This window comes from Lissotriton vulgaris, chromosome 11, assembly GCF_964263255.1.
Source record: "Lissotriton vulgaris chromosome 11, aLisVul1.2, whole genome shotgun sequence".
Taxonomy (NCBI): domain Eukaryota; kingdom Metazoa; phylum Chordata; class Amphibia; order Caudata; family Salamandridae; genus Lissotriton; species Lissotriton vulgaris.
This window is the reverse complement of record NC_141699.1, coordinates 169,767,739-169,785,913: the sequence shown is the minus strand read 5'-3', so window position 1 is coordinate 169,785,913 and position 18,175 is coordinate 169,767,739. Positions and strand designations below refer to the sequence as shown.

The 18,175-nt window shown below is 50.2% G+C and overlaps 1 protein-coding gene across 1 annotated transcript in view; it reads left to right on the top strand.

The window, feature by feature from the left end:
• The window catches only part of LOC147679472 (BRCA1-associated protein-like), a 62,044-nt gene that overhangs the window by 1,632 nt on the left and 42,237 nt on the right, over positions 1 to 18,175 (top strand). Inside the window, exon 2 of the mRNA XM_086942455.1 lies at positions 601 to 899. Within this exon, the coding sequence (XP_086798581.1) occupies positions 601 to 899 (299 nt within the window). The remainder of the gene's footprint in view (positions 1 to 600; positions 900 to 18,175) is intronic.

Genomic DNA, 18,175 nt, shown 5'->3' with positions numbered 1-18,175 from the left:
TAGCGAGCATATTAGCTGACAGATTGAAACCTCTAATGCCGCTGGTAATCAGGCCCGACCAATCCGGTTTTATATCGGAAAGATCAACCACACATAACACCCGCACATTGTTTGCCCTGGCGCACTACCTGGCACCTGAAGTAAAGGCAGTGGCAGTTTTGTTAGACGTGGCCAAAGCATTTGATACAATTGACTGGCCTTTTCTACACGCAGTACTTATACGAATGGGTTTTCCGCCTCTATTTATTGGGTGGATAACGATGTTATACACAAACTTAACTGCACGCATTAGGATAAATAAACATCTTTCGGACCCAATAGCAATATGTCGCTGTACCAGGCAGGGGTGTCCACTATCACCGATGCTGTTTGCCCTCATACTTGAACCACTGGCTTGCAAAATCAGACAACATTACCACTACTCTGCCATACAACTCCCAACACGACCCATACACATATCATTATACGCAGACGATATGGTGCTGTATGTTAAAAACCCGGAACAACATCTTAACCCATTGTTGCGAGAATATATTAAATTCGGTCAGTACTCAGGGCTACAAATCAACTGGTCCAAGTCTCTTATTTTGTCCTTAACAGACGGTACTCATCCAATGGCCCTGGACTATCCTCTAGAATGGCAAGATGAGCCGACCAGGTATTTGGGAATTTGGTTCCACAGGGACCCGGAATTGGTTATCCGTACTAACTACGGGAGAGCTATATCCTCATTGGAGGACAAGATCAAGCGGTGGATTAAGCTGTCCCTGGCAGATAGACTCGCCATAGTGAAAATGGTGCTGCTCCCCAAATTCCTGTACTTGTTCAACAACATTCCTATCAAGCCCCCAGCAGAGGTGTTCCGTAACATCAAAACCCTCATACTGAACCTAATTTGGGCAAGGAAACAAGCCAGGCTAGACTTACAAACGATGACACTACCATATGCTAAGGGAGGATTCAAGGTCCCAGATATCTACCTCTATTACCTCTGCGCTCAAGCGCAATTTGCACATTACTGGTACCACGAAATACCTTTCCTAACGCATGTAGCGATGGAAAAGGGAGACGCAGACCCAATCCCGCTGACGAGTATATTGCCACATAAGAGAGTAAGGTTACATGACCATGACATCAACCCGGTTAATACCACAACTGAGGCGTGGAGACTATTGGGCAAGGTAGCACGAAGCATGCCACTCTACGCTCCTGCACTCCCACTAGCTCATTATCCGGCCTTATCAGTTACACAGGAGCAAGTTGGAATGGACTTACTTAAACACGCTGGCATAGACAGATTGGGCGATTTATATAGGGATGGCACATTTCTAACTCTTGACAAACTTGATTATATCAGAAACCCAACACTGCTGTTTAGTTTCAATTACTATAGGTTGCAAAGGGCGATGAGAGAATACTTTCCCACGTTCCCAGACGAACCACAGACGCTAGCACCTTTGTAGCTGGTACTTACCACACCTACGGCCTCTCATTTAGTATCGAGGTTGTACAATAGCGCGCAAACAGACATTGGAGGGAACACTGAGAGGGCAAGGGAAAAATGGAGCAAGGCATTAGATGAAACACTTTCAGAAGAGGAATGGGAAATCACCTGCCTACTGACAGGTTTACTGACACCTAATAGCAATCTAAGACTTATCCACTATAAATATCTTCACCAAGTGTATCACACGCCGCACAGACTACACAGGTATGGATTAAGGGACAACTCCAATTGTATAAGATGTGGACAAGACAATGCAGACCTTATGCATTTAGCATGGCACTGTAGCCCGGTGGCGCAATACTGGGAACAAGTGATAAAGGCCATTAATGACATACTGGGAGCAACTTTGCAGTGTACGGCCAAGATTTTTTTGCAAGGAATAGTACCGCAGCTACGAGCGCAGAGGCGTAAACTGTGTGTAATAGCACTCTTAATGGCAAAACGGAGAGTATCTTTACATTGGAGCAGTAAATTGAGGCCCAAGATGAAAAACTGGTTGGAGGATTTAACGTACTGTTGTGATACACTTGCCACATTCGAAGAAGACTTGCCAGCAGGTTCACGCCCCAGAGACTACTGGGCTCCTTTTAGACAATATTTGTTAACAAATACATCAGACTGAGAAGTTTCTGAAGAGCTGAGGTGAATCCAGCCGCATGACGATGAGTAAGGTTATATGTAGTGTAGTGGGGGAGGGAGAATGCTGTGACACAGTGTTTAGAGTTATTTAGGGGGTTTCTTAATTGGTTCATCTAGTTTACTGTGGTTATATTAAACAAAAAACAAAAAAAGAAAAGTAAGAACAAGAACGTAAATGGTCAAGGTTGCAGCATTGTCTAATTTCACGCATGTCTGATGTTTCATGAAACGCCGCCGGACCTACGGTTGTCGGCTGATGGGCCGTGTTTGCAGAACGACAAGCTTAATGATTCCAAAAAAAAAATGTGTAGCCGGCCTCATAAGGTTGTAGGCGATGAAAATGTACTTTACCTCTGTGGCAATGTGAAATAAATATCTTACACCAAAAAAAAACAAAAAGTTACTGTATTCGAAGTCCTTTCTGGACCAACTGGCTGTTGGTGGCTACGAGTTGTGGAAGGAAACTATTGACCTTAAATCGGTTTGGGGTTCTAAAAGTTGGCAGGTAAAAGGCAGTGAGGCTTTGCACCGTGCATGTCTCATCCCAAATCATATGTTGTTTTTGAATTCTACTATCTCACAGACAACATGCTTTGGATTGGCTACTTCTAAAAAATTAAATTCTCCTTCCTTCCCAAATTTGGAAGAATATTCAGGTTGGGAAAATTCGACTAAATTTTCAATTAAAGAATTGCAAACCCATTTGCTGAATTCATCATTTAACATTTCCAGTTTGGATCCCAAGGGTTGGTTAGTGTGGCACCGAAGTGCAGACTCATGCCAGCATCGTTTTTTGGGCCTAGCTGAGGGTTTTACACAAGTCAGAGTAGATCCCCGTTTTGAGAGTGACCATTCTGTTACCACTTATTCTGTAGGCAAATTATGTCAGAATTGGCTCAAGCACTCTACATTGGCGTCAGTAAAATTGCATTTATATAAACTGACCGACGAGGTTGACTTGAATGATTTCATAAAGGGCCCGGCGAACGGTCGATCTAAAAGATGGATCTATGCCATTTATAATGAACTCTGGAAAACATCACAGATTGAGGCGGCTACACGCCTTAGGGCTATTGACCAGGCTAATTTAGAAAAAGTGCTTGCAGTTGTGGACAACAGCATTGTAGGAGAGTAGGGTCTACAATCCTATGATCACCCGGACTTTTTGCTTTTGTTTCACTGGTTTACGACTTTCTCGGGCTGTGGGCCTGCCAATCAGACCCACAGATTAGCTGTTCTCTCGCTAAATTGCTGTGTGTACCCTAGGTGCATTACCCAATTGGAACTGGGCCACCCTGTCAGACCCTGTAACTCAGGGCATCGGTGTACCCAGGGCCTACCAGGGGCTGAAGCATGTATTATGCCACCCCTGGATGGCCATCTAAATCTGACACAACTGGCTGCGCGACAGCTGGGGCCACGTGGCGTACTCGCCCGTTGCTGTAGGTGTAGTATCCCTATACCTAACCTTAAAATGGACACCCGAGTTCCTATCAGTCACTCCTATGGCAGGCCTTGACAATCCTGAAGGCAGAGTGCATGGAACCGTGTGAATTGGGCTCTGGCACGAGCCGAGCCCGGTTGCAGCTTGCGGAACCAAGACCCAATGGCTGTTCCATGATAACGCGTATCATATCGGTAACTTCTGTATCGCGTTATCAAGACATGTCGAGTAAGGTGTCATACGAATCGGGGTGCTGCCCTCTCACCATTCCTGGCGACGAGGTTAGCATTCCGCCCTTCTAGAAGGACACGACATGTACGTAACTGTGAACCCCGGTTAAAGTTAACTGAAGCCTCAGCTCCACAAAATGGACGCTGCCACCACAGACACGAGTCTGACCTCCTGCTGCTGGGAGTCCTTCCAGCGAGGAGAGCTTGGACAAAGGGTTTCCTGTCAAGGGCGGTGTTCGCACTGTCCCATACAGGGTTTGTGTATTCTGGGTAGGTAGGGCTTTGCAAGAAGGTGACTGCGGAGTGGCACCCCGGTGCTCACTACGCATCTGCCGGCTAGAACCAGTTCCAGGGGCGCGCAGCCCCTGACCTGGGGAAAGTCCAGCAGGGGGAGAGGGGTGTAACTACCTCCCTTCCTGGTCCCACCCTTAGGGCAGGACCTAGTCATGTACCCACCCCTTTCTTTAGGATAAAGGTCGGAGCGGGGACCCTTCCCAATTAGATCATCTTTGAATCAAGAACTACTTTCTACGAAAGGACATTCGAGACTCTTCTCAAGATTTCTCCCTTGTGACTAAAATATACTGTTTATTTTCATAACACTTGTGTGGTGTCCTTTCACTTGGTGTTCAAGGGGTATGTGATGGTATTACAGCTGGCTTAACACGCCCTCTAGAGTTTAGCCCGAAGACTGCTCGTATCCACGCTACTAGGATAGCTGGTCTAAGGTTGACTTACAACCAATCACCATAAGGGTCGTTTGGAACGATACTAGTGGTCGCTAGAATAGCGAACGCTGCATATCGGGCCAACTTCTCACATTGGTGAGCAGCGGTTGGGATTTGAGCTTGCTGTTGTTTTACCACACGTATCCTAAGAATATCTTGTGAAAGATCACATAAGTACTCCAGGTACATATAACTTAGCTTAGAATACTCTGAGTTCTACTGAACCAGCTGTTGTAGCTCCTCAAGGCTTAGCACACCTTGGCTACAACTCTTAGCAAGGGATCAGTAGGTAAACCCATAGTGTAGGTAGGTGCATCACTTACACCACACTAGAAGCAGCATGTCAGACAAAGGAGGAAACTCTGAGTCTCCCCTTGTGTCAGTCGACCTTCCACAGGTCACCTCCAGATATTCTGCACTTAGCTTCCATGAGATGCGACAGATCTGTACATCTCGGAAGTTAAAACAGGGTGCAAACCCTACCATTCCGTTTCTGATTGGTCTCTTGGAGACTTATGATGCTAGGAGGGCGGGTAACACCGACCCTTCTCATCCAGAAGTGGATATGCCTCCCCTCGAGGGAACCCGAGGTGACCCTGACCTTATCCATCTCTCCGCCGAGGGCGAAGAGGAGGACGAGGAACCAGAGACATCTGGGGACGAGGCAGACAAAGGTCCAGTCATAGTTAGTCAGCTAACTCAGGACAACTTAAGCCGGCACGAGATTGGTACTAGGGGACCCCTGGGCCCTCTCTCGGGCCAGCTTAACATTGGGAACGGACGAGTTAGGTCTCTGTCGAGAGGCTCTAACAGATCCGCTCGAACCAATGGCTCTCGAGGCTCTGCTCGAAGAGGGATGACATCACCTCAGAGGAGAGTGTACGAAGCAAAGGAGCGGGAAGTCAATCTGAGGATCGAGAGGGAAGAACTTGCCCTAGCCAAAGAGAGACTCGCCTTTGCTCGAGAGCAAGAGTTGAGTGGGACAATTCCCACTGGTGGCAGCATTCCCCCACGGGAACCCAGGAGTTTAGACACTAAGCCATTGGAGTTCTGGACTTTTTGGTTCCGTCCAGAGGTGTCAGGGATAACACCCGAAGACCCCGGAGTTCTACCTGTCTCGGTGCACAAATAAACAGAAACACGGGCTTCTCGATGGTGGCGTCAAAGACCAAAGGTTTATTACTGCAGGGACACAGAAGTCACAGAAACTACACACGGGCAGAATCTAGGAGCCTGTTCGATTTGTACAAAGTGGGTTGCTCCTTAAATACTAAATTTTCAGCTTGGGGCAAATTCTTTACATGCTAGTATATTTCTAAACCTTCATGTCCTAAACAATAAATATTTGGCGTTACACAAGAATCGTCAACAATATCTGATGTCAAAACATTACGAACGAGGGGTTCCCACTGTTCCATCATAATCCCATGTCAACTTTTCATTCAAGACCCGGACCGCCTCATCGTAAATTTCGTTACCTCCCCCTAATAAAGGCCCAGAAGGAAAGGAGCAGAGCCAGGTGCAGAAGATAGAAAAGCAGGATAAGGGATGTTTGTGGGTCGTAAATGGGCAAGGCTATCAGCTTCGGCCAACGAACACGAGAACCAGTATAGCAGGACTGGCCTCAGGCTGGGGAGGCAGCTTCTGCCGAGTCATGCAGCCAGTTTTCTGTCCTAAGGTGCACGTGTCACTAGCAAGGTGAATAGCCGGCTAAAGCTTACGTGTCCTTAAGTGAAAGAGGTCACTGCGTGTCCATTGACTATGTGAGGGCAAGAATACAAAATGGCTGCCGTAATCTAAGATGGATGCCATGGGTAAACCAGAAATGTGTTCATAACAGGAGTGCTCTTGCTCGTAGCATAGCGAAAACACCAGGATATGCTAAATGGATCATTTGCGGTTCACTGATACCAAAATTATGAGTTTACGACAATGTTGAAAACACGGGTTCAAATCGTCACGGAACCTCAACCTGAATAAGATAGTGCCCCCCTTTAAGCAAGGGGACGACATCCACAAATGGATTACTGCTTTGGAGCGGGCCTGCACTGTACAGTGCATCCCCCAGAGTCAGTGGGCGGCTATCTTGTGGCTCTCCTTTGAAGGTAAAGGTAGAGATAAGCTCCTCACTACTAGAGTAGAGGACGCTAACAATTACCAGGTCCTGAAGAACGCACTGATTGATGGGTTCGGCCTAACCACTGAGCAGTACAGGTTGCTGTTCAGGGATACCCAGAAAACTCAGTCTCAGGACTGGTCTGATTTCGTTGATTGTGCCACTAAGGCTTTGGAGGGCTGGTTGCTGGGCAGTAAGGTTACTGATTACACAGGATTGTATAATTTGATCATGCGAGAACAGATTTTAAACAATTGTCAGAACCAGTTGTTGCATCAGCACCTTGTCGACTCGGATCTGACCTCTCCCCAAGAATTGGGAAAGAAGGCAGACAGATGGGTCAGAACAAGGGTTAAGCAAAACCAGGGCCAGAACCAGGGTGGTCAGAAGAAAGCAGACCAGAAGGGTAAAGATTCGAAAGGGGAACAAAATGACCAGAAGTCTTCGACAGGTCCCCAACAACCCAAAGAGGGGGGGGGTCAGGCTCCCCAGAAAAAGAAGAATCAAGAAGGCCAATCGAAAAGGTGGTGCCAATACTGTAAGAGTAAAATTCACTGGTTTAGTGAGTGCACCAAGAAAGGAGGGCAGACTCCTGCTACTGCAGCCCCTAAGGCACCTGTGCCCCCTAGTACAGCCAGCAGTAGTGCTGCGCCTCCCAAGGGACTAGTTGGGTTAACCTTGGGTTCTGAGGGGTGTGACAGCTTAGTTGGTACACTCACTCAGGCTGTCCTTGTCTGTACAGGGGATGTGGATGTATCCCCTGATGTCAGTCCCAATACTTTGGGCAAATACCGACAGACGCCTTTAATAAATGGAAGAATGGCTCAGGCCTATAGGGACACTTGTGCCAGCGTCACCATGGTGACGCCTAACTTTGTGGACCCTGGACAGATCATGCCAGGTACAGATTTCCTGGTGACCAATGCCAGCAACGTCACTACCAGTCATAGTAGGCGATTGTTGCTTTCTCCTGGGGGGGGGTAAATGGCCAGAAAAAGGTTGTTGTTAGTTCAGACCTCCCAGTGGATTGTTTGTTGGGCAATGATTTGGAGTCATCGCAATGGTCAGAAGTGGAGCAACGGACTCACATGGAGATGTTAGGCTTGCCAGCACACGTGTTTGCTGTGACCAGGTCACAGGTCAGACGATGCCCCACTGAACCGGTGCTGGATCCTGGAACAACGGACCAGACACCTCCCAAGAAGAAGAGCAGTCGGGTTAAGGCCTCGCCTTCCCTCTTGCCCCAGGTCGAGGATCAAGTCTCAGAGGAGGCTGACCTCCAGGAATTGCAGGAAACTGAACCTAAAGAACTCGAACTTGATCAAGTTGAGTTTCTGGGCTCAGGGGGACCCACACGAGAAGACCTGGGGAAGGACCAGTTAGACTGCCCTTCTCTTGAACCCCTCAGACAGCAGGCTGCTGGGAACGCCACAGGTACCCACAAGGTATACTGGGAAGATGGACTCCTGTACACTGAGGCAAGAGACCCCAAGCCTGGCATGACCAGGAGGCTGGTCGTCCCCTTGTCTCAGCGTGGTTTCCTCCTTACCTTGGCCAACGAGATTCCCTTAGCAGGACACTTAGGCCAGACGAAGACGTGGGACAGGCTTGTCTCGCACTTTCACTGGCCTCACATGAACGAAGATACCAAGGAGTTTTGCCGCTCCTGTGTCACTTGCCAAGCCAGTGGTAAGTCAGGTGGCACGACAAAGGCCCCCCTTATACCAATGCCTGTGGTGGGGGTGCCCTTTGAACGGGTGGGGATTGACATCGCCGGTCCCATGGAACCACCAACAGCATCAGGGCACAAGTTTATACTGGTGGTAGTGGATCATGCCACTAGGTATCCTGAAGCTATTCCCCTTAGGACCACTACAGCGCCTGTTGTGGCAAGAGCCCTAGTTGGAGTATTCTCCAGAGTGGGCTTCCCTAAGGAGGTCGTCTCCGACAGAGGTGCAAACTTCATGTCGAGCTACTTAACTGCTATGTGGAAGGAATGTGGTGTCAACTACAAGTTCACTACACCCTATCATCCACAATGCAATGGGCTTGTTGAGAGATTCAACAGGACCCTGAAAGGGATGATTCATGGACTACCTGAAAAGCTTCGGCGTAGATGGGACGTCCTGATCCCCTGCCTTTTATTCGCTTACAGAGAAGTCCCACAGAAGGGGGTTGGCTACAGCCCTTTTGAACTTTTGTACGGGCATCCTGTAAGAGGACCCCTGTTTTTGGTGAAGGAAGGATGGGAGAGACCTCTCAAAAAGCCTGCAACCAACATAGTGGACTATGTGCTTGGCCTCCGCTCGCGGATGGCTGAATACATGGAGAAGGCATCTGAAAACCTTAAGGCCAGCCAAGAACTCCAAAAAGCTTGGCATGACCAAAAGGCTGTCTTGACTGTTTACCAGCCCGGACAGAAGGTGTGGGTGTTGGAGCCAGTGGCCCCAGCAGCACTCAAGGACAAATGGTCCGGGCCCTACACCATCCTGGAGAAGAAGGGAGAGGTCACCTACCTGGTAGACCTGGGAACTCCCCGGAGCCCCCACAGGGTGCTCCATGTCAACAGGCTCAAAGCATATGTCGACAGGAAGGACATGGGTTTGCTCATGGCCATAGACGAGGGACAGGAGGAGGAGAGCGACCCTCTCCCCGACCTGCTCACTCAGAATCCTGACGATGGATCGGTAGACGGTGTTGTCTTTTGCGGCAGCCTCTCCGAACATCAACAGGAGGATTGTAAACAAGTTCTTCAATCCTTCCGGCATATGTTCTCTCTAACACCCAGTCAGACCAATTGGTGCACCCATGAGGTCGACACTGGTGACAGCTTGCCCGTCAAGAGTAAAATCTACCGGCAGCCTGATCACGTTAGAGACTGCATCAAGAGTGAAGTGCAGAAAATGTTGGAGCTGGGAGTCATTGAACCCTCGGATAGCCCTTGGGCTAGTCCCGTACTTCTAGTGCTGAAACCTCACACCCCGGGCGGTAAGAAAGAGATGAGGTTCTGCGTAGACTACAGGGGTCTCAATGCAGTCACTAAGACTGATGCCCACCCAATACCAAGGGCAGACGAGCTTATCGATAGATTGGCTTCGGCCAACTACTTAAGTACGTTTGACCTGACCGCTGGGTATTGGCAAATCAGGTTAGCTGAGGACGCCAAGCCTAAGACCACATTTTCTTCCCCTGGTGGGCATTATCAGTTCGTGGTGATGCCCTTTGGTTTGAAAAATGCACCTGCCACCTTCCAACGGTTGGTGAATCACGTTCTCACCGGGCTGGATGACTTCTGTGCGGTGTATCTTGACGATATCGCTGTCTTTAGCTCCACCTGGGAGGATCACCTGGTTCACCTGCGGAAAGTGTTAGAGGCTCTGCAAGCAGCAGGTCTCACTATCAAGGCTACCAAGTGCCAGATAGGGCAGACACAGGTTGTATACTTGGGCCACCTCGTCGGTGGAGGCCAAGTTCAACCACTGGAGAGCAAGATACAGTCAATCAGGGACTGGGCTCCTCCAACCACCCAGACTCAGGTTCGAGCTTTCTTGGGCCTGACTGGTTACTACCGTAAGTTCGTCAGGAATTACGGATCAATTGTGACTCCGCTCAATGAACTGACGAGTAAGAAAATGCCAAAAAAGATTCCGTGGACAGCGAGCTGTCAAAAAGCATTCGATGACCTAAAACAGGCCATGTGCACGGCACCTATCCTCAAGAGTCCAGACTACTCCAAACCATTCATTGTCCAAACAGATGCTTCTGAGTTGGGTGTGGGAGCTGTTCTATCTCAACTGAATTTTGATGGTAATGACCAGCCCATTGCTTTTATAAGCAGACGGCTGACCCCCAGAGAGAAAAATTGGTCAGCTATAGAGAGGGAGGCCTTCGCTGTGGTGTGGGCCCTGAAGAAACTGAGGCCATACTTGTTTGGCACTCATTTCAAGATTCAGACCGACCATAAGCCCCTCCTATGGCTAAATCAGATGAAGGGTGAAAACCCCAAACTGCTTAGGTGGTCCATTTCCCTACAGGGGATGGACTTCACAGTGGAGCATAGACCTGGCACTGATCATGGCAATGCAGATGGGCTCTCCAGGTATTTCCACTTAGAACAAGAAGACTCACCTGGTCAAGGTTAGCTTATTGTCCCAACGTTTGGGGGGGGGTCATGTAGGAGAGTAGGGTCTGCAATCCTATGATGACCCGGACTTTTTGCTTTTGTTTCACTGGTTTACGACTTTCTCGGGCTGTGGGCCTGCCAATCAGACCCACAGCCTAGCTGTTCTCTCGCTAAATTGCTGTGTGTACCCTAGGTGCATTACCCAATTGGAACTGGGCCACCCTGTCAGACCCTGTAACTCAGGCCATCGGTGTACCCAGGGCCTACCAGGGGCTGAAGCATGTATTATGCCACCCCTGGATGGCCATCTAAATCTGACACAACTGGCTGCACGACAGCTGGGGCCACGTGGCGTACTCGCCCGTTGCTGTAGGTGTAGTATCCCTATACCTAACCTTAAAATGGACACCCGAGTTCCTATCAGTCACTCCTATGGCAGGCCTTGACAATCCTGAAGGCAGAGTGCATGGAACCGTGTGAATTGGGCTCTGGCACGAGCCGAGCCCGGTTGCAGCTTGCGGAACCAAGACCCAATGGCTGTTCCATGATAACGCGTATCATATCGGTAACTTCGGTATCGCGTTATCAAGACATGTCGAGTAAGGTGTCATACGAATCGGGGTGCTGCCCTCTCACCATTCCTGGCGACGAGGTTAGCATTCCGCCCTTCTAGAGGGACACGACATGTACGTAACTGTGAACCCCGGTTAAAGTTAACTGAAGCCTCAGCTCCACAAAATGGACGCTGCCACCACAGACACGAGTCTGACCTCCTGCTGCTAGGAGTCCTTCCAGCGAGGAGAGCTTGGACAAAGGGTTTCCTGTCAAGGGCGGTGTTCGCACCGTCCCAGACAGGGTTTGTGTATTCTGGGTAGGTAGGGCTTTGCAAGAAGGTGACTGCGGAGTGGCACCCCGGTGCTCACTACGCATCTGCCGGCTAGAACCAGTTCCAGGGGCGCGCAGCCCCTGACCTGGGGAAAGACCAGCAGGGAGAGAGGGGTGTAACTACCCCCCTTCCTGATCCCACCCTTAGGGCAGGACCTAGTCATGTACCCACCCCTTTCTTTAGGATAAAGGCCGGAGCGGGGACCCTTCCAAATTAGATCATCTTTGAATCAAGAACTACTTTCTACGAAAGGATATTCAAGACTCTTCTCAAGATTTCTCCCTTGTGACTAAGGAGTAGTCACCCTGCATCCGCAGGCACCATCTAAGAACTCTGCGGTTTGCTGCAAGTCCTTCCTCAAGGATCCGACGGCCCAGCTCGACGAGAACCGGCTTCCCTGGCACCTCTGACCTCTACCCACGTCGTCAGCTCAGCTGAGATCTGTGGGTGCGACGAAACCTCGAGGGACCGGCCATCATCAAAACCTGCACGCTTTCTTAACCAGCACGACCATCGAAGCAATTCTCTGGTGAGTGCTCTGGGGTCCGAGAAGCCCCGACCCTGAGTAGCTCCAGCACCGAAGTGCAGTCTCCCAGCATCTCCACGATCTGCGTGGGGCCCTTCTGCTTGCTGCTCAGCACGTTGTCTGGTCACTAGCTGCTGGCTTGTGCCCTTCTCTGACGACATCCGACAACCAACGCTGCTGGTCTGGTTGCTCCAAACCGGCCCTTGCTCCCTTTGCCGAAAGGAGCACCCCGGACCCCCCTGGTCCACTCAAGACGCCATTTTAGGCCCGCCACGTGGCCCTGAAATCTGCCAAGGCTTGTTGCCCCAATCCTGGGCCCAGCGACGCCGACAGCATCAACATTCGTGGGACAGCTCGCACCTCCATCCAGGTCGCCGACAACGCCTCCTGGTCCGTGAGACTGCAGAGCCTAGCGTCACCCACTCACCTAGTCGAGGTGACGGCCATCCGGTGCCTTCCTGGTACCCTCTGACTACTGGCTAGTAGTACGAACTTGGTCCCCTCTGCTTTCAGGTATCATCGATCTCTGATCCAGGCTTGGATCTCTACGAACTATTCATCACTGGTCGCCGGCCAGCAACTCCTTTCCTTCCGGCTCCCGGCTTGTCAGCGAAGACCCCCGACGCCTGTAAGACTTGTGCAGCCGCAGCCCTCGTGGCTAGGTAACTTCGGCATTTCGGTGCCTGCATAGCCTCCTTACTCTAGGGTCCCGAGTCCCTCGCTTCCGACTTGCCTTATCGGGTCCGCCCGAGACCACTAAACTTTCCGTGCCCTCTGGCATTTGTTTTAATTGTGCACTTGAAGTATTTTTCTAAGAGCTTTTGGTTCTGTGCTTAGTACCCTGTCCTCATAAAGAGTACAGGGCTGTTTATTTTCATAACACTTGTGTGGTGTCCTTTCACTTGGTGTTCAAGGGGTATGTGTGTGGTAAACAGCTGGGTAGATGCAGGGAGACTAGGGCACATCAAGATCACCCCCCCACACACACACTTAACCTGTTTGTATCTGGGTATCTGAATCAGTTTTGTCACCATAACGCGCTTTACGCCGATGACCTGCTCATGTTTCTAGCTAATACCGCAGATGCCCTTGTCGGAGCAAAGAATCTACTGCACAACCTGGGCACCGTCGCTGCACTCAAAGTGAATTGGGCAAAGTCTTGCCTATTTCATGCCGCCCCACTAGCTGATGGCCGCCAGTTACACACGGAATGCAATGGAAACGCCAATGCCTGACGTACCTGGGGACTCGAATATATCATACCCAAACTAATTTACTGAAAGGTAATGTGGGTAGAGCCATCCGAAGCCTTAAGAACAATCTTGAGTTTTGGGGAACGCTTCCTCTTTCGGTGGCCGGCAGTGTGGCCCTCCTTAAGATTGTGACCCTCCCCAGGCTGCTGAATTATTTCAGGACCCTGCCTGTTTGGATATCAGCGTCAATTTTTAAACAACTTCAATTAATGATAATGGGTTTTTTTCTGGGCTACTAGCAGGCGGAGGGTGGCACTAAAAATACTAATGAGATCGAAATCAGAGGGTGGACTGGCGGTTCCTGATATTGAGACATATTACTTGGCGGCCCAATTGCAATGGCTCACACAAGCAGTAGCATCGGAATTTCGAGGGTAGGCTGGATATGATGGAGGGCAGACCTCGGAGCAGAAACTCTATCAAATTATCTTACAATTACTGTTGCGGCTTAAATCACTTTCTAACGAATTGCAGTCATTTCGGCTTTGTTGGAACAGGAGTCCTAGAAGAGCGCAGATCTCTCGTCCCTATGCCCCTGAGATCCCCCTGGCCATGGGTATTGCTCTACCGCATGGGGTAACTGGACTGCGCTGACCGACTGGGCGGAGAAGGGTCTGATTACATTGGGGAATATATATGAGGATGACACCTTGCTTCCCTTTGGTGCATTGCAGGAACGGTACGACCTGTCTCGCAGGGACTTCTTGCTCCATTCGGCGCTCACTGCGGCCATTCAAAAGCATTGGAGAGAGGGACTGAGTGAACCTCAAACTTTACTGGCATGCTAGTACGTAGTGCTAGCAGCAGGAACTTTTAAAGCAGTCACCTGTCTTTATCAGCGTATGACAAAGGAGACACTGACTCCATTACTGACACTGCGGCAAAAATAGGAGGAAGATTTAGGCGAAGAGGTTCCTGAGAAAGCATGGGCTGAGCTAGTTGAACGGGCGTGGAAAAGTACTGGAAATGCCCGCCTCCAACTGGTGCATTTCTACATACTACACAAGGCGTACCTTACCCCAGCCAAAATTAATAAATATTTCAACACAAATTCGTCAATGTGCCCCCAATGCAACACGGAGCGTGCAGATTTTCGTCACATGATGATGGATTGCTCCCCACCTGGGACCTACTGGGAAGAGGTTATTACACGACTGTGGGAAATCACAGATAGAGATGTAGAATTCACAATAGGCCTTTGCCTGCTGTACTGGTTCCCCCATACATCCAAGAACAAGATTACTAGCACATTTTTGGACTTGGGCCTTCTCTTGGCGAGAAGAGACATTACAGCCCATTGGAAATCCAAGAAAGGCCCAAGCTTCAGTGATGGAAGACTGACCTCCTTAAGTAGGCGGAATGTGAGGGTACCGTTGGATTACAGCTAGCTAAATGGTCAAATAGTAAGAAAGCTCTAGAGGCAGCAAGGGCTTGGGAAAATTGAGTAGTCTTGCTCAAAAATACCAGACACCGATCTGGATGATGACCACTGTTGACCCGACTGTTCCGATCTGATCGCTCTATATTCTATGATTTGATGTATGTAGCCCTTGTCTCTCTGATTACATCTGCCTCTGACGCTGAGTGAATTCACTGTTGATAGATGCAGTATACCTTCATTGTACTCACTCGTGACGCACCATACTGTTGGCATAATTATTGATTACGTGTGATACGCCGAGGAAGGTGGAGGGATGAGAGGGAGGCACGGGAGTTCGTCTAGTACTAGCAAGGGTCCGGCAAGAGAGTCTTTCACATTATCCTCAACGCCACCTGGTTGCTACTAATATATTTGTTTTCTGGGATCTTGTTGACATATGCTGCTATGGTAACGCGGAGTGAAACACAATATATGTTGGTCAAAGCTATGTCACCTGCTCTTGGGCGCGACCATGTCGTATTCTCATTGCGTGAGTACCTGCTTGCCTATGTATCCCGATGATTATTGTATTGTTTTGTTTTGGAAACAATAAAAACATTTTTTTTTTTTAATAATTGAATTCATGCTGCTTCCTTACACTTAGACGAAGCTGAAACTCAGCAATTCCAAGGCTTGGATGCCACCTTTTTGTTCAGCTACTCTCAGTTCCAATATCTTTCAATCTGCTGTTACAGCTGCTTGGCTGGTAACAGTCTGTACTTAAAACCATAGCATTTGGTGCACAATCATGTTTTTTGTGTGTTTTTTTTATACTTGGTTGGTTTCTAAAGGATAATTTATTAGGATTTACACTTCTACCCCCAGCTGATCTCAGTATTAATATTCTCTTCCTTGCAAGCTCGACAACGAGATGGCCGCACGTTAGCTTGGGCCCGCCGCCCTACCTGCCTGAAATCTAATATCCTGTCGATTATCCTGCCCAAAACGGACAACAACGTATATGCAGAGCTTTGCTGTAACTTACCATCCATCCCGGTGGGTCCGGTGTTCGGTGGATCCACAGCGGTGCCCTCGCGGAAAGTGCGGCCTTCCCGGGGCTGAGACCGGGGCCTCGCCCTTAGCGAGTTGCCGGCGAGACGGTGTCGGCGGCGGCCTCGGGTGGAGGTCTGGGGCCGGCCGGAAGATGCCGATGTGCGAAGAGCCCGGAGGCACATGAACGCCCTGGGACACTCGTCCGGTGCTCCAGAGGTGGTGTGGGGTGGGGACGCCGTGTCTGGTGGCTCCCCCCTTTGTTGCCGTCCGGCCGTACCGGGCTCCTTCACTTGGTGGTGAAGAAAGACTTTGGTGGAGCGGTGTCGCCGGCGGGTCCCCCTCCCTTGTAACCACTATTTCAGCGCTGTGGGTGCTGCTTGTGAGCTTGAGGGGGGTCCCGCCGGGGTTCTGCTGTTGAGCTCACCCTTGGAGACGAATCCGGAGAGACGGCGTAATTGTCGCAAAATGGCGGTTGCTGCCATCTTCCGTGTGGGGTCCCGGGACGCCGATTTCTTGCCCTTGCACTCCTCCTGGGCCTGTACTGGTGAGCTCGAACCCACGGTGGGCGACGTCCTGCAAGCTTTGAGGTCCTGGAGGTCGACCTTGGTCCGGGATTCCTGCGTGCAGAGGGAGGTAACGGCCGCCATTCCTCCCGGGCCGGCTCTTGAGGACGCGGATGGGTCCGGTGCGGTCGTTGATTGTTCCCCGCTTCCTGGCTGGGGTGGCGATGGTCCTACTCATGAACGGGTGGAACCGCTGGAGTCCATTGACATTGGTATGTACGGCTGCTGTGAACAGTATCTGCATTGCCCGCGTGAGAGGGGGTCTGTGAGAAGTTGGCCTGATATATAATGTTTACTATTCTAGTGAGCACTTTGTATCAGTCCAAACAACCCTTATGGTGATTGGTTGTAAGTCAACCTTATAGACCAGCTATCCTAGTAGCGTGGATACGAGCAGTCTTCGGGCTAAACTCTAGAGGGCGTGTTAAGCCAGCTGTTATACCATCACATATACCCCTTGAACACCAAGTGAAAGGACACCACACAAGTGTTATGAAAATAAACAGTGTATTTATTTAGATCACAACAGCCCTGTACTCTTTATGAGGACAGGATACTAAGCACACAACAAAACTCTTATGAAAATACTTCAAGTTGCACAATTTACACAAATGCCCGAGGGGCACGAAAAACCATATACTATGGAAGTGGAATGCGAAATTACTAGCAGGTAAGTACTGTACTAATAGGCTTTGGAATCGCTAGGACTACGCTACTTAACCTTCAGATTACTTGTAGGAGGCCTAGGGGACTCGGGTGCAGAGTGTGCACTCTCACGCGGGATGCGGGACAAAGTCTATGGTAGCTAGATTTCACAAAGTTAGTGTTCTCGGGCGAACCCGACTAGGTAGATCGAAAACGACAGTGGATCCTGACCCTTGGATAGTGAGGCTATGCTGGGGCACCGAAATGCCGAGTTTACGTAGCCCAGGGGCTGCAGCTGCATAGGTCTCAAAAGACGTCGGGAATCCTCGTAGACGAACCAGGAGCCTGAAGAAAGAAGTTGCTGGCAGGCGACCAGTGAAGATTGTTCGAGTGATCCAAGCCTGGATCGAAGATGTATGACACCTGAAAGCAGAGGGGACCAAGTTCGTGACTACTAGCCAGTAGTCAGGTGGCACCAGGAGGGCACCGGATGGTATTCACCTCGACTAGGTGAGTGGGCGACGCTGTGCTCTGCAGTCTCACGGACCAGGAGGCGTTGTCGGCAACCAGGATGGAGGTGCGAGCTGTCCCACGATGGATGAAGCTGTCGACGTCGCCGGACCCAGGATTGGGGCAACAAGTCTTGGCAAATTCAAGCCCATGCGGTGGACCTAAAATGGCGTCTGGTGTGGACCAGGAGGGTCCGGGATGCTCCTCTTTTGGAAGGGAGCAAGGGCCAGTCTGGAGCAACCAGACCAGCAGCAGTGATGTCGTCGGGCGTCGTTAAGAAGGCCACAAGCCAGCGGGCTAGTAGCCAAACAACGCGGTGAGCAGCAAAAAGCAGAAGGGCCCCACGCAGATCGTGGAGATGCTGGGAGGCTGGACTTCGGTGCTGGAGCTGCTCAGGGTCGGGGCTTCTCGGACCCCAAAGCACTCACCAGAGGATCCCTCGGCGGTTGTGCTGGATAGAAGTCGTGCAGTTCTGATGATGGCCGGTCCCTCGAGGTCTCGTCGCACCTACGGTTCTCAGCTTAGCTGTAGAGGTTGGTAGAGGTCAGAGGTGCCAGGGAAGCCGGGTCTCGTCGTGCTGGTCGGTCGGATT